General features: G+C 42.4%; 1 protein-coding gene across 7 annotated transcripts in view; it reads right to left on the bottom strand.

Annotated features, from left to right (window-relative positions):
- LOC125465457 (SH2 domain-containing protein 3C-like) overlaps window positions 1–22448 on the bottom strand; it is a 160637-nt gene that overhangs the window by 3419 nt on the left and 134770 nt on the right. For all 7 annotated transcript variants that reach the window (XM_048559004.2, XM_048559005.2, XM_048559008.2 and 4 more), the window contains 8 exons: window positions 21802–21930; window positions 12170–12618; window positions 11134–11258; window positions 9980–10635; window positions 8646–8761; window positions 5982–6153; window positions 2771–2882; window positions 1023–1229 (listed from right to left, as the gene is read on the bottom strand). In XM_048559004.2, coding sequence (XP_048414961.1) covers window positions 1023–1229; window positions 2771–2882; window positions 5982–6153; window positions 8646–8761; window positions 9980–10635; window positions 11134–11258; window positions 12170–12618; window positions 21802–21930 — 1966 coding nt within the window. The remainder of the gene's footprint in view (window positions 1–1022; window positions 1230–2770; window positions 2883–5981; window positions 6154–8645; window positions 8762–9979; window positions 10636–11133; window positions 11259–12169; window positions 12619–21801; window positions 21931–22448) is intronic.

The raw sequence follows: 22448 nt of genomic DNA, 5'->3' as shown, positions 1-22448 counted from the left end.
ACCCCTGTGTAATATTTCAATTTCCTGCATGAGACATACAATTGCCTTTCTGAAGAAAACTGACAATAGTGCAAATTTATTCTGAATTACATGCACCCTGTGTTGTGGACTTGTATCCATCAAGAACAATGAGCTTCATCACCAGCATTCAACCCATCTGTCTGGACTGAATCCAAGTCTATATCTCAGAGGAGAAAGCACTGAGAACTGACAATGTACTAACAGTACTTACAGAATTGTAATAACACACAATTTTTTTTAATTTTTAAGACACCCTACATCTTGCACTATTTCCCAAGCCAGGCCCACAGAAGTAGCTGACTCAAGGGCCTCACCGTTCTGCTATGTAAGCAGTTCTAGAGGCACAGGGGCGTGATCTATTGCTGAATATTTGCTTTCTTATCTCTGACAAGGTAATTGCTATTTCTTAGTGTTTCCCCTCCAGCTGTACTTGCAAAGTGTACAAATATGCCTTCTGAGGATGTGCTCTGGAGAAGCTATCCATATTCTCCCGTTCCTTAGTATAGCTGACCTTCTTTCCATTCTCCCTTGAGAACAAAAGCTTATAAATGGAAAGTCCAAAGTCCTTTAGAATGAAGGCTTTGAATTGTTACTGAGTATTGTGTGGTCATGCAGGTTAGGGGATTCACAGTTTCATTTCCTGGTTTGAACCATATTAGTTGACCTCAACCAGGCTAATAGTGGACTACAATTGGCTCCAGTACCTTTGAATTAAGATAGAGAAACCATATTCAGCTCAGATTTTTGCTAGTGACCCCTGTAGGACTGGGTTAGGTTGTGCTATTGCAATGATCGATCATTTTCAAATCCCACTCATAGAAAATAAGTTTGGTATGGTGGAGAGTGAAGAGGGTAGGAAGGGCCCAAACCATGAAGCTGCACACTCAGCATGTCATCCCACCATTAGGAAAGTAGAGAGATAATTGGGGAATGGATAAATTATTGAAAAATAGAAGTATTTATTCAGGTGAAGGGGACAAAAACACTCCTTATCTAGTTACCTTGTAATTTCAGTTCAGCATTTGTTCTGTACAGGCCTCCATGATGTGCAATCGTCCTTGCAGCTTCCAGATGTGACATAACTACCTCCACGCCACTTTCACTGATCTCCCAAGCCTCCACGTTGTCAGCATTCACCACATTACGTTCAAGCAAAGTGATGAGGGGAACCACATGAGGAAAGGTTGTGTTGGTCAGCGGGGGTATTTCTGAAGATGTAGATAGTTTTATTTTTAGAACATGAGAAGATTGAAATAGTAGAAGGGAATAAGAATATGAAACACAGAATGAGAAAATATCTCTTATTCCACTAAGTTATCTGTTAAATTAGAATCTCTACATGACTTCTGTGGGAGTATTCTGCCTAAATATTAACAAAAGTACTGAAACACAACCCCATAATTTCAAATTCCATTCTGGCTTCCTGACTCTACAAATACCCTCCCTCAGTTCTTTAGTAACAGAGGAACTATAGGATCCTGTGGTGCATTCAATACTGTCACTACTGCATAATTCTATCTAAAGGTGACTCAGGTTACACAGGGCGCTGGTGGTGTTACGGGGAGAGGAGACTGCAAGAGGGGTCTGAGAAGAGAAGGGGGCTGCAAATAGTTTTGGGAAAGAGAAGGAGGCTGCGAAGGGTTTGGGGGTAGAAGAAGGTTGTGAAGAGCGGTGTGGGGGGAGAAGGAGATTGCAAAGGAGAGTGAACAGTTCGAAATGCTCAACTAAATGGGATCCAAGAAAGTTTTAAATAATGTGGGTAATTAATTCCTTAACAATTAATGTGGAATCTCTCATTTAAGTTTGCATACATTCAGAAGTTATTATACATATAATGTGTTGATTCTATTGGAATGAACATTGTGCTCATTGTTAAAGTTAAATCTTAGACTGATATCTGAGACACTGTAAGCAGGCTTTTAATGCCAAGTTAAACTCTTCTAACTTTGTGTTCATGCATAGGTAAAGCATTAGTTGTGACTTACTAGTCGGCAAAAGGTGTGTTCAGGGCAATGGCTTTTTATGTGGTGTGTGTGTCAATTATTTTAGAAATAAAAAACTTTGTTAGCTTACACCTTCACTGTGTAACCTTAAGTACAGTGGTGTCCAGGAAATTAATTACTTGCTTTTTGTTATGGCTTTAAGTTTAATGGACAATTAATCAAGAATATTGTTTAAATTCTTATAATTCTGCTTCTGTGTGAATCCAAATACCCCATATATCAACACAATACAAAAATATTATAACAACGTGATTGCAAGACCCCAATAAATGAATTTGTGAGAATGAAAAGGTAGCTCCCACCACCCCAGAAACTAAATAGCAGCCCTCAAGAAAATCAAGAGAAGGCTAAAAAAAAAGACTGTGGTAAAGGATCTAATTGAGCATTTAATTGGCCTCTGCTGATTTTCCGACTACTACCATTATTCTCTTCTGCATTATTTTGGCAGCCTCTCCAGCTCTCCAAAGGGATCAGAAAGTCCTGGTCAAAATTCAGGAGTCAATAGGTATTGAATCTGTATCTATTCCAGTCCACGTTGTTTCCTAATCTCAGTCCAAGCTCGTCAGGCAAGGCACAAAACAGGATTTGGGAGTTTTGTCCCATAGTAGAGTGGCTGATTTATCAACACAGAAAGACATTTGACAAAAACTTGAGGGTGGGTTTTGCCCCTTCCTTCTCCTTTCCCCTAGAAGGGAAGGGTTTTCTTTAAAAAAAAATCTGTGCACAGCAGATAAAGGATCAATCACCTCTTCCTTCATTCATATTTTTCATGAAGGGCTTCAGTTTCTTCTCATAGAGAATTGCTCCCTCAGTGTGTCGTTGTCGAAGAATCATCCATGTCTGCTCAAGCCGTGAGATCTACAAAGCAGAGAAAAACAAAGGTAAATAGAAGTTGTAACTGTGTCAAAATAGAGATTTTTAAAAATGCATGGCACTAATTCTTAGCCAACTTGAAATCACATTGCACTATTCATTTTTACAATGTTTTCTTCTATCAGGGAGGAGAGTAATCCAATGGTTATTTTTTCACCTCCCCTTGGATTCTTTGTTAAAGTAACAAAGTGGATTGTTGACGATGGTGCAGTAGTTGTTGCAAGTAAGAACTTCCAAAAGGCATATATAAAAGTGCAGTACCACATAACAGACTTATTTAGAGAACAAAGGCAAATAATATAAAGGGTGTGAAATATGCTAAAGGAATAGGAGTCAGAGAGTAGTGGGGAACGTATGTTTGTTTGATGAGATGCAAATATGCAGTGCAGTCCCGGGGATTAATGTTAGAACAACTGCAATTTTTGTTATATTAATGACCTGTACTTTGACATAGTGAGTACAGTTTAAAAGTTTGTAGATGATGCTCCACTTAGTAATGTAATGAACAGCATAGTTACTGATTTAAGGAGGACGTAGAGAGATGTGGAAGATACAATGCGATGGGGTTAAATGTGATGTGATGTAATTTTGGAAAACCAGTATAAAGATGCACAATAATCTAAACGTTTTAAAAGGGATGCGAAATCAGATAAATTGGATATACAAATTCACACATCCTTGAAGGTGGCAGGGCAAGGTGATAAGCCAGTTATGAAAACATCTGAGATATTTGGCTTTATCAATAGGAGTATCAAAAACAAAAGCAAGCAAGCTATGCTAAACTATTATCAGTGGATAGGCCTCAGCTGGAGCAGTATGTACAATGCAGCTGGTTTGTGATGCAGAGTGACACCAACAGCATGAGTTCAATTCCCATGCTGACTGAGGTTACCCTGGGGACTCTCCTTCTCAACCTGTCCCCTCACCTGAGGCACGGTGACCTCAGGTTAAACCACCACCAGTTGTCTCCCTGTAATTAGTGAATAGCCCTATAGTCTGTTAAGACTATGGCAAATTTACCTTTTACCTGTGACGTAGTGGTTATATCACTAGACTATTAATGTGGAAATCCATATCATTATTCTAAGGTTATGGGCTCACACCTCACCATTGTAGCTGGTAAAATCTTAATTCAATAAAAAATTGGAATTAAAAGCTAGCTTGGTACCACTGTTGGTCATTGCAAAAACCCACCTGGTTTACTAATGTGCTTTAAGGAAGGAAATCTCCAGACACAAGGCAACATAGCTGACTCTGAACTGCCCGTTGATCAATTGTCATGTCTGAATTAACATTAAATGCTGGCCATTCAGCCCCCAGGTCCCATGAACGAGTATTAAGAAAAATTAGGGGAACCATACTAATAAAAGGATGCACGAGCCCTAGAGAGGGTACGGTGGAGTTTTGCAGAAAGGTGAAGGAAAATTAAGAAGATGAGATTGTTTTTCTTAAAGCTGAAATAATTAAATGGAGACCTAATAGGGATATTCAAAATAATAAGGGGCTTAATTGAGCAAATATAGGGAAAACTGTTTCTTCTGCCGAGTGAGTCAATAATAATTTTATAAACATTAAATGGTTGGCAAAAGGGTTAGAGGAGAAATGAGGAGAAATTTCTCTGCAGTGTGAGTCAGCGGGTCTATGACACACCACCAAATACTTGATATGAGACCAAATTGGACAGTGTTTCAAAAATCTAGAACAGGCACAACAAGCCAAATGACATCCTACTATTCTGTAAGAACGTATGAACTGATGATTCAGGAGCTTTTTGTAAAATAATTGACAGAATCAATCAGGTTAATCCTTGGAACACCAGGAATAATACGAAAATGCTGTTTTTGGAAATGAAGTTAGATTTATTCAAATACTCCAAATTTGTAGCCCTGATGTTATTTTCGCAAAACAACCCAATTACATAAAATAGTGATTCACAATCATCGTGAATAATGCCACAGAGGATTAACTAGTCCTGCAAGAAGGTCTAAAGGATATTTGTATTTCAACTGAATCACTCGAACAATCCATCACACCCCATCTGCAACAATCCAACTGACACCTGACAGTGACCACAAAAAATCAAGCAAATAAGTACAGAGTTTAATTCACACACACAAGTCACTGATTTCTATAATTAGCCAGTTATCAAAGTCTGGACAGTAACAAAACAAAAATTGTAATGTTTCTTGAATTTAATTTTAACATTATCCTTGTGTGTACCATGACTAACAAGAAAGAAGCCAATGACATCATCTGAAACGGATGAAGATGCTTCATCCTTGGATCAATGCCACCTTATAAATAAGGAGATGCAGCAATCCACATTTACTGGACAGCTCTCATATTTCCCATTAATAGATTTTGGATCAATACAGAATCAGGACTGATGAATGAACACATTAAATGAGGCAACTAAAAGCCTTTAGCTGCATTGTACATCAGGCATAAAATACTCAGGGGTTGTGGTTGATGTTTTGCCATGTGACAAATTTTGGTGTGATATTCCTGTACATGACTGAGATAATTACTCAATTGTCATGGTGCCAAGGTAGTTTTGGATGTGACGTACACAAAATTATAAAAGAAACAAAGCTTTGTCAATGGTAGAAAAACAAACATTGCTGGAAATACTCAGTAGGTTGTGTAGCATCTGTGGAGGGAAACAAAGTTAATACTTCAGGTCACAAAGAAAAGTCATCTTCACGTAAAACGTTGGTTCTGTTTCTCTCTCTCTCCAAAGTTGCTACCTGACCTGCTGAGAGTTTATATTTCAGATTTCCAGCTTCCGCAGTATTTGCTTTGCCTCTGGTAATTGGTGGTCTAGAAACACAGAGGCTGGTGTATTCTGGTGCCCCACTATACCCTATTCTATTAAGTGTATAATCTGTGATTCTGAGATAGCAGTGAACAGAGAGACCCCCGTAAAGTGCAGAAGCTGAGAGAAATCATTCAATAAAGCACATTGGTTCTCACTGGATGTGTGAGAGGTTTGAAAAGACTTCCTTTTTGCTGAGAGACCTGTTCTCAGTTAGGACCAGTGAATTAATCAAGGATAAGAATTATCTCGCAGTTTCCATCACCTACCTGAGGCATTTCTAAAGCTTTCATCACAGCCGCAAAGCCAAACATATTTCCCATATTGCTCTTCAGTTCTGCAGCCAGCTGTATAGTTTTGTGCAGGAGAGCTGCCCGCTCCTCAGTGCTGCCAGTACACCCCAGGATATCCACTGCCATCATGATTGACATGGTATTAAACCTGAAAAAAAAGCTCCAAAATTAAACCCAGTTAAAAACAGCAAAAGCTGGAAGCAAACAGCAAATCAGTTGGAAGGGAGAGACACAGTTAATGTTTCAGTTCGACAATCTTTCATTAGAAATGCCTATTGAAGAGCAAAGTTTTTCTTCAAAGTCTTGAGAGTTGCACTCTGCACCAATCTCGGGCCAATTAATTTAGTAAATAATATTACTTAGGGGTTCTCCTCAAGAACATTATGAGATTGTTCCTTCTGTGGTTGACTTCCTGAATTCGGAGGTAATTTTCTCCAGCAGTTGTTGAGCATTCTTTATAGGACAAACTATATCACCAAATGAATTTTGTAAAATTACATATCACCTGTTCTAACCCCCCTGATTTTGAGTGACCCACCAAACACTCCTTATTCTTGATCATTCTTTCTCTGGTTCAATCATTAGCCAAACTTATTAGATTATGTCTGTGCAGTTCCAGACACTCTGAGATCTTATTTTAACTCTGTTTAAATGTACGAATTTTGAGTCAGTTAAAGTAAGGACCTCAAATTCAACAGCACTACTCTGGATGACACTCATTATTATCTATTACTTTAATCGGGCGCAACCATTCAACGATTTTACCTGCCATCATACCAAAGCTTTATTTTTGGTACTCATAGTATCTTTGTTAAGGGCTTCATCCAGAGCTGCAGTAAACTGCTCAACAGATTATGCAGCTTTCAGAGTCAATATTAAACTTCTTCAAATTAATCTTTAGGTTGTTCGCAGGTAAAATCAGTGAATGAATGTACCATTGAAAATAAGAGATATATGTTGTAATTGATAGCAGGAGATTTGAGTTTTCAAACATCCTGACAGTTTTCTACAAAATTGTGCAAAATACAGCAAATATATATTCAACTGAAAAGTACAGTTGAGAGTTCCAACGTAAGCGCAACAACTCCTGTGCAGGTCCTGTTTTGATACACAGAAGTACACCATTCCTCAGCAGAGAAAGAGCATACAGACAGCTCAGCTGTCACCTTTGAACACATTCAGCAGGCAAGAAACTGGATGAAGGATCAGATGAAGATTCTCCCACATTTTCCTTTCTAATGCTGGGAATGAATCCCACCTCATTGCTCAGCCACATTGTAAGCAACAGGAAAAAGCGAGGACAATCAGCCTGGCATGCCTGCTTGTGCTTTTCCTCCCTTTAACTCCTCACCTGAAAGCACCAATAGCGGATGACTACTCACTCCTTCAAACACATCTCAGATTCTGGTTCTAAAGACCGATATGTTGAGGTTGTCGTGAAATTTGGGAGGTGACAATGGAGACAAATGTGAGGTGGTTTCCAGCTTTTGAAAGCTTGATGGGAACTCACTACTTCAGTTCCAAGGGCAAACCCGCTGTGTTATGTAGCTCACAGAATACGGGCATCTGTGGCAGGGCCAACATTTAATGCCTGCCCAAAGTTGCCCTTGAGAAGTTGTTGGTGAGCTATCTTCTTCAACCACTGCGGTTCATGTGCTGTGGGTTGACCCACAATAGTGATAGGGAGGGAGTTCCAGAATTTTGACCCAGCAAGTGAAAGAACAGCAATATATTTCTAAGTCAGAATAGTGGTGGCTTGGAGCAGCACTTGAAAGTTTTGGTGTTCTGTTCAACTCACAGACTGAGGCAGCACTGGTAGGAATGTCAAAATTGGTCTTTATTTTCCCAGGCAATAGAGGGGAACATGAAAACAATCAGAAACACTTCTGCTCCAGGTTACCCTCTAGTGATGCCATTCAGTAATGGCCCTCACTGAGAAAGAGCCTTTTTACCCTCCACATCTTGGAATTCGGATCTGAAAAAAGTGAGCACCTGGATGCAGAGAAAAGCAGGGAGATCAGTGTCCTCAAGAGAGAGGGAAGAAAATGACAAAGTCACTCTCTTTCCCTCAGAAAAGAAAAATGAGAAAAGGATGTTTCCTCTTATGCATGAGTCCAGATCAGGGAATGCTGTTTTAAAATTAGGGGTCACTCTTTTAAGGAAGGGGGAGGAGGTTTTTTTTTCTCTCGCAAGGTTGTGCAACTTTGGAACTGTGTTCATCAGAAGTCGCAATGGGAGTGGATCATTGAATACTTTTTAGGCAGGGGAATCCAAAGTTATCTGGGTAATTGGGAATGTGGAATTCAAAGCACAAACAGATCAGCCATTATCTAATTGAATTGCAGAACAAGCTCAATGGGCTGAATGGTCTATTTCTCCTATTTTATATGTTGGAATGCAAAATATGAACTCAGGTTGTAAATGTATGTTGTAGTAGATGCACCATCTAATTGAATATAAGTAAACAGGTCTGTTCAAATATAGTGTTGTTGTCCCACTGAATTCAATTGAGATTTTACGAATTGATGCCAGACTTTTAAGAATCTGTTGCTATGAGTCCTTCTGTTTTAGAGTAAATGAGCTGCCACATGGCCAAGAATACAGAACGTGGTTTGCATCATGACTTTCTGCTTCTCTCACCGTTCCAATAAGTCGAGTCGGAGCTGGTGCCCATGGGGAAGAGTGAGTAACTCCAGGCCTGAGCTCACTCCCATCTGCTTCTGCAGTTCCTTAGAAACAGCCAGTATCCTAGCAACCTGTGTGGACAGGATATAAAGGAGATTAATCAACTTGCACTCTCAGCAATTACACAAACACAAATAACAGGCATCACATTCACCCACTGAATATCGATCTGTTTATCAAACAGCATCTTGCAGTTATTCTGCCAAGTATGAAACATCAAGAACCTTGATTAACAGTTTTGGACGAACATTTTTCTCACAAACAAACATAATAAATACTTGGAATCCATGTCTACCTTCAAATATACTGAAAGATTTTAACTTTAGTTTAGAAGAAAAGCGTCACTATTGTACCAGAAACTATATTGAACTGAGGTTTTGGAACAACCGATAATATGCCAACAACATTGTTTCAAGGTAAATAAATAAAACAAAATCGATACCTTTTATTTCCTCTTTTAAGTTTGCTAACTCCTGTTAGTATAAAATGTTTTTGGCTTAGCTACCACCTGCCATCCCATCCAAGTGACCACTCTTGTTGTGAAGGCCTGTGTAGTGAATGTCCAAATTGTGTTCAACTGAAGTGGCATCACAATTGAACTGCCCCAGGCCGACTTCACATCCCTTCCCTAGATCAGTGCATCTAAGTCCTGGCTGAATCTAGCTAACACTGCAGAAAGTGTATCCATTATTACCTTTCTGGCCTATACTGTTTCAGTTTGACTCACTGGTGGCACTTTTACTCTAAGTCAGAGGCTGTGGGATTCAAAGTCTAGTGTGGATTTAGGTGTATGGTGTCGGCTTATAGCTCAGTACAGCACTGAAGGAGTGTTGCATTGATGGTGGCACAACTTTTTGGATGAGTTTTTAAACTATTTCCCTGCATACTCAATCAGGTGGATACAGAAAACCCCTTAACCCTTCAAAGTGTTCCTGGGATGTCATGGTCAAAATTTATCTCTTGTCCATAAATAAATAAATAAATACAATTATTATTCATTTCCTTGATGTTAGGCAGACTTTGTTGCTTAAATCAATTGGCATATGCCTACAAGACTGCAGTCACTGCACACTTCAGAAGTTATTCATTGGCTATGAAGCACTTTGGGAAATTCTCAGGACACAATGGAATGATGTCAATAAAACCTTTATGGCATCAAGCAGTGTATTTAACAACTAGAGTATTGATGTTCTGGTGAGGAACTGCCAAAAAGGGAATTTTGATAATTCCACAACCCAAAATTGAAGATGCAACTGGGGACAATCAAACCAGCACTCAAATTTTCTCACCGTGCAATCTACTTTTGTGATGTGCTTGGCTGTGGTTTTTGGATCCTCCTCAGCCAACAACTCCTTGACTTTCTTCAGCACTGTCATCTCGAGTGGCTTATTCTCCGAGGGAATAAGTATCGACTGGTATGCATTTGGCTTAAAGGCTGACACCATTTCAATGACTGGGGCTGTGAACTGCAGCACCTCCTCCTCTTCTGTGAAAGCCGGCATCGGACTAAGGAGTTTTTCCGTCTCCATGATCCCAAAGTTCGTCTCAGACTGCCAGGTGGAGATGTTGGGATTTTCCTCAACCTTCAACCGTTCTACGTAGCTTTTTGCCATCAGTTGACTTTGCTTGAGGTTCAGTTCTAGCTGCTGCCTCTCCCAATCAAGGGGGGATGAGGGTCGTAGCTCACAGTAGTGGGTGTGTTCTGCTTCTCTGAAATTATCCAAGGCCTTCCTTTGGGCTGACTGTGCGGAGCCATGCAATGGGGTCGAGTGTGTGCTATTACAGTGAGGCCCACTTGAGGTTTTCGAGGGGCCTCCCCTGTTAGAGTCCTGACACAGTTTGTTGCCCATGGATGGGCTAAGCTGTGGCTCACTAGAACGATGCATAACTGGCGACGATGGCATCATCCTTGCCACTCGGCCTAGCTGGCTTTTGTGCTTCAAACCTGTGGAAGATGTTACAAAAAGTTAAATGTAAGTGTTCTGATTTGTACACCTCTCTGTCCTTCTTCAAATTATCTCATTGGAGGCTACAGTTCCATGCGGCCTGAACTGCTCTCCATTCCAGTTGGTGTCCATTCTTCATGCACAGGCCTGAGCCGTGATGATTTTTGACAGCAGAAGTATACTGCAGCCTTAGGCAGGGCCAGGCCTCAGAAGCAAGAGTATGGGCCCAAGAAAGAGCTGGTTCTCATCTGATGTCCACAAAAAGTGCACTTTCCTTCAGGGAGTCACTGGATAGTGATCAGGAGCAGGACCCGTGGCTATTATTCCTCTACAAATGTGAGGCCAGATTTAAAAATAAACTCGCGATGATACTATATTCCTTCAGAACATTACTGATTTTTAAATGATGATTAATGTCTGTTCGGAATTTTGTGAACTGTTTTGTGAATTAACTAATTAGGAGTTTACCATCACAGTACTGCTGACATCCCACTTACTTGTGCTGTATTCTGGAGACAGAGGAATCTCGTTCACTGGAGACATTCCATGGTGAATATCCTTGATTTGGTCCATACTGAGAGCAAAGTTCCGAATTGTTTCCTTGTGATGTGGTGATGGAATACTGGAAAAAGGATAGGGACCGGTGAGAGAACTTCTTCATTTATACATCATTCAGTTGTTAAGAGGCCATAAAACACTCTGAGAAAATTCATCCCCGCTCATAATGTGTGAGTGAAAGTGCCAGCCTCTGTTCCTAGTGTGTGGCCTGCTCAATTTTGAGGGCGAAGCCTTGTTACCATCAGGACAGTGGGATGGAGATGGAAGTCTTGTACTTCTGAGGCAGCTAGCCATCTCAAACCACCACCCTGTCAGGCAGCCTGGTCCGCATTCAGGCTACAAGAATGGACTGGGGGTATCAAGAAAGGCAGCAGGCCTGGTGTTCTGACAGCCCTGAGAAGCAGTTCCTACTCGCCGTTACCCCTCACAAATGAAAAGAATCCTCTTTAAACAGAGCAGGTAAATCTGCACCTAATGCATTTCACAGAGAGTAATTGATGTCGAACATGCATTAGACTCTCAATTCACTTTTTAAAGAGTTCATACAACTACCCAAACCATCACTGTAGCCATGGTGATGAGACAGGAGAGTGGTAAACTAATTGCCTGCCTACCATTTTCAGGGTGCTGCTACCACACGGTGGGAAGTCTGAAAATATAGTTTGCTTTAATAAAAACTCACTCCTGGGTATGCCCCCTCCCCCTACTTCATCTCCTCAAGGCACAGTCATGTGGTGGTTTCTTTAGTGCTTACCATGGTCCAGAACATCAGCCGAGTGCCTTTTAGACAATCAGGTGAGTTGATCATGAGAGAATGAAGGAATCAAGGCTGACGTTTATCCTGCCCTTGACTAACATGCATATCTACACAGAGACAGAGCATTTTACAGGGCTGATGTTAATACTTTGACCCTTGTTTTCTTTGGAGGGGAAGTTGAGGCTCTTATTTTGGATTCTAAAACCTCAAACATTTACCTGTTTCCACTGCTGTCATTGCGGATAATCTTGTCAGATGTCAAGCCGTCCGTCATAGTCACACTGCGTCTCTTGATGTATCCACCTTTCTGGTTGGTTGGTGGATGGGTCAGGCTGTGTTTCCCATTGGACAGTCCGTAGCTGGCCTCCAGGTAACGGAGAGGGAGGGTGCGGTTGATTGGAGTGCAGATGATGGCACCACTCTGTTCAGAGACCGGTTTGCGGTTCCCAATGTAAAACCTGACCAGAGCAGGGATGTTGTCAAAACTCTCCCTCTCAAACAGGTACTGGATGCGGGTGTAGGCCTCATTAGGTTTGATCATCACCTTGTTGATTTTGAAATGCAGGGGTTCATTTTTCCATCGGCAGGTCAGCACATAATCACCAACGCAGGTGAGTGAGTCGCGAATGAGGAAATCTCCATTCTTCTGTACCAGGTTCTCAGAAACCTGAAAAATGGAAGTTTATTTTTATTAAAAGTAGAGTCCAGAAATATGAGGACAGGAATAAATCCATACACAGCTTGTAACACCATTCAGTTAGATTATAGTTGATCTGTATCTTAACAGCCATTTAACCATCCTGGTTCCATAAGCTTTAATACCGTTACTAAAACAAACATTCATCAATTTCAGAGATAATGGGAACTGCAGATGCTGGAGAATTCCAAGGTAATAAAATGTGAGGCTGGATGAACACAGCAGGCCAAGCAGCATCTCAGGAGCACAAAAGCTGACATTTCGGGCCTAGACCCTTCTTCAGAGAGGGGGATGGGGAGAGGGAACTGGAATAAATAGGGAGAGAGGGGCAGGCGGACCGAAGATGGAGGGTAAAGAAGATAGGTGGAGAGAGTATAGGTGGGGAGGTAGGGAGGGGATAGGTCAGTCCAGGGAAGACGGACAGGTCAAGACGGTGGGATGAGGTTAGTAGGTAGATGGGGGTGCGGCTTGGGGTGGGAGGAAGGGATGGGTGAGAGGAAGAACCGGTTAGGGAGGCAGAGACAGGTTGGACTGGTTTTGGGATGCAGTGGGTGGGGGGGAAGAGCTGGGCTGGTTGTGTGGTGCAGTGGGGGGAGAGGACGAACTGGGCTGGTTTAGGGATGCAGTAGGGGAAGGGGAGATTTTGAAACTGGTGAAGTCCACATTGATACCATTAGGCTGCAGGGTTCCCAGACGGAATATGAGTTGCTGTTCCTGCAACCTTCGGGTGGCATCATTGTGGCAGTGCAGGAGGCCCATGATGGACATGTCATCTAGAGAATGGGAGGGGGAGTGGAAATGGTTTGCGACTGGGAGGTGCAGTTGTTTGTTGCGAACTGAGCGGAGGTGTTCTGCAAAGCGGTCTCCAAGCCTCCGCTTGGTTTCACAATGTAGAGGAAGCCACACCGGGTACAGTGGATGCAGTATACCACATTGGCAGATGTGCAGGTGAACCTCTGCTTAATGTGGAATGTCATCTTGGGGCCTGGGATAGGGGTGAGGGAGGAGGTGTGGGGGCAAGTGTAGCATTTCCTGCGGTTGCAGGGGAAGGTGCCGGGTGTGGTGGGGTTGGAGGGCAGTGTGGAGCGAACAAGGGAGTCACGGAGAGTGTGGTCTCTCCGGAAAGCAGACAGGGGTGGGGATGGAAAAATGTCTTGGGTGGTGGGGTTGGATTGTAAACGGCGAAAGTGTCGGAGGATGATGCGTTGTATCCGGAGGTTGGTAGGGTGGTGTGTGAGAACGAGGGGGATCCTCTTGGGGCGGTTGTGGCGGGGGCGGGGTGTGAGGGATGTGTTGCGGGAAATGCGGGAGACGCGGTCAAGGGCGTTCTTGATCACTGTGGGGAGAAAGTTGCGGTCCTTGAAGAACTTGGACATCTGGGATGTGCGGGAGTGGAATGTCTTATCGTGGGAGCAGATGCGGCGGAGGCGGAGGAATTGAGAATAGGGAATGGAATTTTTGCAGGAGGGTGGGTGAGAGGAGGTGTATTCTAGGTAGCTGTGGGAGTCGGTGGGCTTGAAATGGACATCATTTACAAGCTGGTTGCCTGAGATGGAGACTGAGAGGTCCAGGAAGGTGAGGGATGTGCTGGAGATGTCTCCATCTCAGGCAACCAGCTTGTAACCGATGTCCATTTCTCCCAGATGTCCAAGTTCTTCAAGGACCGCAACTTTCCCCCCACAGTGATCGAGAACACCCTTGACCGCGTCTCCCGCATTTCCCGCAACACATCCCTCACACCCCGCCCCCGCCACAACCGCCCCAAGAGGATCCCCCTCGTTCTCACACACCACCCTACCAACCTCCGGATACAACGCATCATCCTCCGACACTTTCGCCATTTACAATCCGACCCCACCACCCAAGACATTTTTCCATCCCCACCCCTGTCTGCTTTCCAGAGAGACCACACTCTCCGTGACTCCCTTGTTCGCTCCACACTGCCCTCCAACCCCACCACACCTGGCACCTTCCCCTGCAACCGCAGGAAATGCTACACTTGCCCCCACACCTCCTCCCTCACCCCCATCCCAGGCCCCAAGATGACATTCCACATTAAGCAGAGGTTCACCTGCACATCTGCCAATGTGGTATACTGCATCCACTGTACCCGGTGTGGCTTCCTCTACATTGGGGAAACCAAGCGGAGGCTTGGAGACCGCTTTGCAGAACACCTCCGCTCAGTTCGCAACAAACAACTGCACCTCCCAGTCGCAAACCATTTCCACTCCCCCTCCCATTCTCTTGATGACATGTCCATCATGGGCCTCCTGCACTGCCACAATGATGCCACCCGAAGGTTGCAGGAACAGCAACTCATATTCCGCCTAGGAACCCTGCAGCCTAATGGTATCAATGTGGACTTCACCAGTTTCAAAATCTCCCCTTCCCCTACTGCATCCCTAAATCAGCCCAGTTCGTCCCCTCCCCTCACTGCACCACACAACCAGCCCAGCTCTTCCCCCCCACCCACTGCATCCCAAAACCAGTCCAACCTGTCTCTGCCTCCCTAACCTGTTCTTCCTCTCACCCATCCCTTCCTCCCACCCCAAGCCGCACCCCCATCTACCTACTAACCTCATCCCACCGCCTTGACCTGTCCGTCTTCCCTGGACTGACCTATCCCCTCCCTACCTCCCCACCTATACTCTCTCCACCTATCTTCTTTACTCTCCATCTTCGGTCCGCCTCCCCCTCTCTCCCTATTTATTCCAGTTCCCTCTCCCCATCCCCCTCTCTGATGAAGGGTCTAGGCCCGAAACGTCAGCTTTTGTGCTCCTGAGATGCTGCTTGGCCTGCTGTGTTCATCCAGCCTCACATTTTATTCATCAACTTCAGTTTTGACATTTTCAATTAACCTCAACTGCTTCTTGGTGAGAGTTAGAGTTCAGGTTTTCCAATTTCTAACTTCACTCAATGCTTCATAAATTCTAACAGCCAATACCTCAGCATCATCTCCATTGATGGACTCACTCGGTGGATTTTTACAGAAGCCTGAACAAAGTGGGCTATGGTGAAAAATCTGGAGAATTACATGAGAAGAAGGGCAAGTCCTTTCTTAATGTCACTGTATTTTCAAACAGAGTTACCATAAGACCGTAAGATAAAGGAGCAGAAATAGGCCATTCAACCTATTAAGTCTACTCCACCATTCAATGAGATCATGGCTGGTTTGATAATCCTTAACTCCACCTTCCTGTCTTTTTCTTAGAATCCTTGATTCCCCTACTGATTGAACATCTCACTGTCTAGCCTTCAATATACTTAAATGACTCAATAGCCCTCTGCGGTAAAGAATTTCACAGGTTCGTTATCCTTTGAGAGAAAAAATTCCTTCTCATTTCTGCCTTGAATGTGTGACCACTTACAGTGTGCTTATACCCTCTGGTTCTAGACTTGTCCCACAAGGGGAACAACCTTTCTGCATCTACCCAGTCAAGTCCCCAAGAATCTTGTATATTTCAATAAGGTCGGCTTTGATTCCTCTAAATTCCAATGAGTAAAGGCCGAACCCACTCAATCCAGGGTATTTATCCCAAAACTCGAGGACATAGGTTTAAGGTGAGAGGGGAAAGATTTAGAAGGGAGCTGAGGGGTAACTTTTTCACGCAGATGGTGATGCTAGTATGGATCAAGCTGCCAGAAGAGGTTATGAAGTTGGGTATAATTACAACATTTAAAAAGCATTTGGATGGGTACATCGACAGGAAGGGTTTACAGCAATATGGGTTTAATGCTGGGAAATGAGACTAGATCAGTTTAGGATGTCTGGTTGGCGCCGACGAGTTGAACCAAAGAGTCTATTTCCATGCTGCATAACTCAATTACTCTATGACTCACTGTTCAAGGCAGTTTTTTCATACCTGGAATCAGGCCTATTGAACCTTCCCTGGACTGCCTGCAATGCCAGTGCATTTTGCCTTCGTTAAGGGGCTCAAAGCTGTTCACAATAGTCAGGTGTGACAGAACTAGGACTTCCTATAGTTATACAAAACCTCTCCACTTTTATAGTCTATTCCCTTTGAAATAAAGGACAGCATTCCATGTAACTTTCCTATTGCCAATGAACTTGGGTGCTAGCTTTTTGTGATTTTATGAATGTGGATTCTGAACTTGTTCTATGTTGCAGCTTTCTGCAGTCTTTCTTCATCAGCTAAGGGTGCAGACTGCACACAATCCAGAGGTTGGGTCACAGTCTATTGTCCACTTTGAGTGGTCACATTCATGGGATATGTCCATCTACAGTCCAGGAATTTTGCTATGGTCAGTCCCATTGAGCAATCAGAAGCAGTTAGGAGAATTGTATGTTTTCCGTCAGGGAGAAGCAGCAGTCCAAGGTCTGTCTGTCACAGCTGGTCATGGGGCAAGACAGTAATCAGATGTGTGGGTCCCCACATTGAGCTGTTGAAAGGAGAACGGGGTTGGCGACAAAGAACAGATCTATGGCAATGGGTGATGGGAGCATTCAAGTTGGGGGAGGGGGGAAGCAAAAGCATCTGTTGAAGTGGGAACAAGGGCAATGAGGGCGGAAGTGAAGGTACAAAGTGGGTAAGCAGTACAGAATGGAAGGCTACAGGAGGAGCATAGCAGGCATCTTCAAAGTGTAACGTTGGGGCTCGGGGGGCAATGTGGAAAGTTGGAGGTATAGTTGTACATAGGGGAGGGGACTAGTAGAAATGAGCTGTTCAGGAGATACAAGGCAAAGAGAACCTGGAAGCATCCAGGTAGAGCCAACTGCTGAGGGTGTCAGCTGGAAGCTGCATTCTCTGCCATCACTTTCTATTTTTTAGAAGCAGATTGTAATAATAAAACCTGGGGCAGTGTCCGGGGGCACTATGGGTAGTCAGTGGCAAATTGATGGTTGAAATGGCAGGTTCCACTTCTGCTGGACAGGAGGATATCAAAGGGACAAAGGCATTAATCATGCACATACAAAATATACCTACACTTTATTTGCAATCATATTATTGAAATGCACACAGTCTGCATTTGGGGAGTTCAAATGCTGGTCACAGGTGATGTCATTATGTCATTGGCCTTGCAAATTGCACACAAAGATCTCAGGGAAGCAAGTGTTGTCACCACCAACTTTAAAAGAGGCAGATTCTGGCCACACCTACACACTACTGACAAGACTTCCAAGGGCACTGTGATGCACAGAACTGATCCCCTCTACATGTCCACTCTGAGTATAATGATAAAGCTGACTGCATGTATTGCTAACTTCAGTGGTTCATGTGGGGGCTGGGATGGAAAGCGTTCACAGTGCATGGAACAATCCCAACCAATTGTTCCAGTTGCTCATTTATCCAGTGATCGAGCAGGTGGCTGACCCAAAGAGCCTTGAGAATTCCATACATGGCCCTCATTGTCAGGATTTAATATTTCTTATGGTATGGAGAAGTGCCATTATCTAACGGTAATGAACCTTCTCTGTGCTAAGTACTTGTTCTGTTCCATATTTCCCCACATAGATTCCTGCCAGCAGGAGCCACGAACCCAGCCACTGTGTAATGTTGGTTGCTGTAGCTGCCTTGTTAAGAAGGTGAAGGCAGATGAAGAAGAGGGAAAAGCTGTAGGGAACCTCAGAATGTTTTGGAGCGATGGGACAGCCAGGGTCTGACGTCTTTGAATCTATTTCCTTAGATGAACATGGCACAGTATTGATGAAAGCTCCATATGTCCTGGGACACTGTAATGGAATTGTGCCAGCTGCTGGGTCAGGTGTTGACACCTACAGTAATGCAGGAAGAAATCTCACCAGGCCTCATACTGTGAAACTCATCAAAATTGACGCTTCGCCAAAATCTTGTAAGATTCCGCCATCATGACACTCCATGTGGTAGTTATTCATACAAACTTGGGAGGTCTCAGATTTCACCTGCACTTGATGCTATGCACTGGCCTTAATATCTATGTGTCAGGAGTTGGGGAAAATCAGCCAGCGTTTCTACTCCTGATTACAGTCCAGCAACCTCTCGCTGTAAAGCATATTTGTGACCATGCAGCGTTTCCAAGAAATGGAATAATGCTAGAATGGGTCAAAGTGGTTGAGACTGACACATTGTTGGAACAGAATAGAAGGTCCTTTGTTGCGCTGTACCTGAAGTGTCAGCGCTCACCACTGATTGCAGGTAACTGAAGAGACAGTTTGTTCCTCCATTTTGTATTTCGCCTGGATGGGCACAGAATTCATAGAAAAACAGACATATAGTGAAGGATTAGGGTTGAAGAAACTGAAAAGTTCGACTATATGTTGGGCTGTCAGCTGTACCTCAGCCTCACCACTCTGTGGTGTACATTTATGTCAGTAATGGATACAGCAGTAAAAATGTCAAACCACCTCCATGCAGAGGAAAAGCAGGAAATTTATTGCAGTTGTTTACTTGAATTTCAAGTGACTATCTCTTTTGATCACTTAATTCATAGTCATAGAAATACATAGGGGAGCTATCACCTTGACATTTCAATTTGTTTTCGAATCTGATTCATTTCCGGTAACTGACTATTTTTACCTTGTCAAATGTTTTACTTTGAAAGCACTGACAGAATCATGGATATGTAGTTAACAGGAACTACACCTAAAAGTAATGTGATACCACCACAGTGTATAAACATCAGACACATTCTCTTACATTCTTCTGGCCAGTCCTTCAGGAGATAGTAACCAATTTAGTCTAATTATGAAATCGTGGTAACAAGAAAATTGTATAAACCGTTGAGCAATTTTACAAATCACACGGTAATTAATGATGAAAATGACAGTTAGATCCATCATACCAATCCACAGAAACCTAATGTTCCACCATTGCAATATTACCAGTTGTTTCTTCAACTTCTAAAGTTTTCATCTGCACTGGTCTATCTGAACTCCATTCTTTATAAACATAACTTTTGTGTGTGAAAGAAAAATCTTTATCAGTTTTGATGTCAAAGTTTCCTTTTTCCTAGTTTGAAACTGTATCCTTCTATCATATTTGTCAAATTTATCTTATTTTTTTAAAATTACCTTTATCATACCCTGAATATTCTAACAATTAGCTATTGGTTTCCTATGTAACAACAGTAATTATACTTCAAAAAGTAATTCATTGGTTATAAAGCGTTTGAGACATCCAATGATTATGGAAAGCACTATGTAAATACAAATTTTTCTTTCTTTAATTCCTTCCTAATAATATGTAAGTACGATAGTTTAAACATTCCTATATTATTTTTTGCACGTTTAAATGTTATCAGACACAAATATATATTTCAATGTTAATTTTATTTCTGCTTTTGTTAGCAATCAGTCATTAATGAGTATCACCATCCACCTAGGAAATTCTATGTCACTGGTAATAAACTCTATGGGTTGTTGTGTGGCCGATAAGCCCAATCCTAGAGCAGGTGCTTCCAGAACGTGGGATTTGTCCTTGGCCTCGAGTTTGCTGGCAATCCTTTGTCAGGATTCTTTTCCATAATTCCTCTTGTCAACGGGTTGTCTTGAAGAATTGAGTTCCTTCATAAAGGAGGTTCCTTCCAACTTGGTTTCTTCTGACCGAGGGTATTGATGTCGAGATTGTATTTCTTGAGGAAAACCTTCATGGAGTCTTTGAAGCATTTTTCGGTCCTTTTCCTGCTCAACTGCCTTCCCCAAGGTTTGCTTTGTTAGTTGGAACTCCGGTATCCTAAACAGATGGCTGGGACAATGGAACTGGTGAGAGATAATCATGGCTCTGATGCTGGTGCTCTTGGTTCCTTCAAGTCGCTGATGTTAGTACATGTGTCCTGCCAGCTAATGCAGAGAATGTGTCTCAACAGCATTGGTGGTACTTCTCCAAGCCTTGAGATGACATAAATATCTAGTTCATGTTTCAGAACCAGATAGAAGAATCGGAAGGACGACTGCCTTATACTTAAGGATCTTGGTATCGTACAGATGACACTGTTGTTGAAGATTTTTATCCTTAGACTTGAGCAATTGTATTTTCTCTGTTAGAGGAAAGAGAAATGAGATAACAAGGTATAGAGCTGGATGAACACAGCAGACCAAGCAGCATCAGACAAGCAGGAACACTTCAGAAGAAGGGTCTAGACCCGAAACATCAGCTTTCCTGCTCCTCTGATGCTGTTTGGCCTGTTGTGTTTATCCAGCTCTACACCTTGTTAGCTCAGATTCTCCAGCATCAGCAGTTTCCACTAACCCAGGAAAGAGAAGTGAATTTGTTTTCCTCTTTCTTGATGATAATGCCCCTTCCAATTTCCATGCATCCTTTGCTGAACGTTCATACTGAAGTGCAACTCCAGTACTTCACCAAATGTAATACTGCGGAAGCCTAAACAATGTTTACAAGCCCTGTGGACTAAACATAAAATCTAGATATACATTCTAAAGAGGGCTGAGCAAATAGGCTGGGGGAATAAATTATCGACTATTGAAAAATCAAAATATTTTGACAGAATTGCAAAGGCTGTTTGGTATGGAAAGTGCTGATTCCAGTTGGTTAGCACGCCGTATACTTGCCACATAAATATCCAGGACCAAATACTTGGGTTTTCAAATGTTTGTATTTCAGCTGAGCGAATGCCACAGTGCAAAACAAATTGCCAGTGATTAACAGCATTAAGCCAATCATGCATTTCAGAACTGGCCAAAAGAATTTCCAGGCAAAATGTTAAAATAAAATGCTAATGAATGTTGTCATCTAATTATTTTCTGACATTCACAAAAGCTAGAAGCTCTGCTATTTTTCTGGCTGTCATCTTTGGCATCTTAACTCTCTCCCATCCACCTTTGCCCTATAGAGGGAGCCTGAGCTCATGCGTGTTTGGCAGCTGTCTATGAAGAAGTGAAGAAATGGAGGAAGGAGCATGATTTCTACACTGAGGTATAAACTAACAAATATATATTATTCAACTTTAAAACATACAACAATGACAACACATTGGGGAGCTACTGAAATTATATTTTGCAAAATGTTCTGTTTGATAAACTGTGATTTCAACATGCTGTGTACTATACCAATTGATACAATACTCTCCAACGTACATAACACGCTTTGAAATAATAACTTCCAACATACATTGCAGTCTAATGTGAAACAAAAGGTTTAGAGTTTCCTTCATGAATACAAAAATAATGTAAAGTATCATTTCTCCAATAATAATTACCTCCCGTGGGATGCGTCCATGATACCAGGTGTGACTCCGCAGGTCTGTGGTACTTAGTTTCAGCTCCTCCTCTAACTCCTTGTGCAGTTTCTCAGGGCTGGAATCCAGGATGTATTTGTCTTTTGAAAACTGAAGGAGACAAAAGAAACTAGCTGTTAATAAAATCAATAATTTGCAGTGTCTGAATTATGCTCTGCCAGATTATAGTCTGCAATTTGTTTTCAATGCCTATCACCCAGTCCTGTCGCACCTGTCAGCTTCACCAAATTCTACAACCAGTCTAAAAATGTACATTGCCTTCCAAGCCACAACATCCTGTCTTGGAATTTTATTGCTGTTCCTTCATGTTGGATCAAAATCCTGGAACTTTTTTCCTAACAACACTGTTGGTGTATGTATATCCCATGGATTGTAATAATTCAAGAAGACGGCTCACAACCACCTTGTTAACTGCAATTAGGATTGGACAATAAATTATTGCCTAGCTGATGGCAGCCACATTCAGTGAATGAATTTAAAACAAGTTTTGAATCCTGCTTTAATAAAGTCTGCATCTACTTGAAACCATTCCCAAAACTAGACAGATATTATTGATTTTCTGGGCTCCCATGTGCCTCAAATGATGAGCCATTCCCAAATAAGACCAT

This window comes from Stegostoma tigrinum, chromosome 29, assembly GCF_030684315.1.
Source record: "Stegostoma tigrinum isolate sSteTig4 chromosome 29, sSteTig4.hap1, whole genome shotgun sequence".
Lineage (NCBI taxonomy): Eukaryota > Metazoa > Chordata > Chondrichthyes > Orectolobiformes > Stegostomatidae > Stegostoma > Stegostoma tigrinum.
This window is presented reverse-complemented; position numbering and strand designations above follow the sequence as displayed.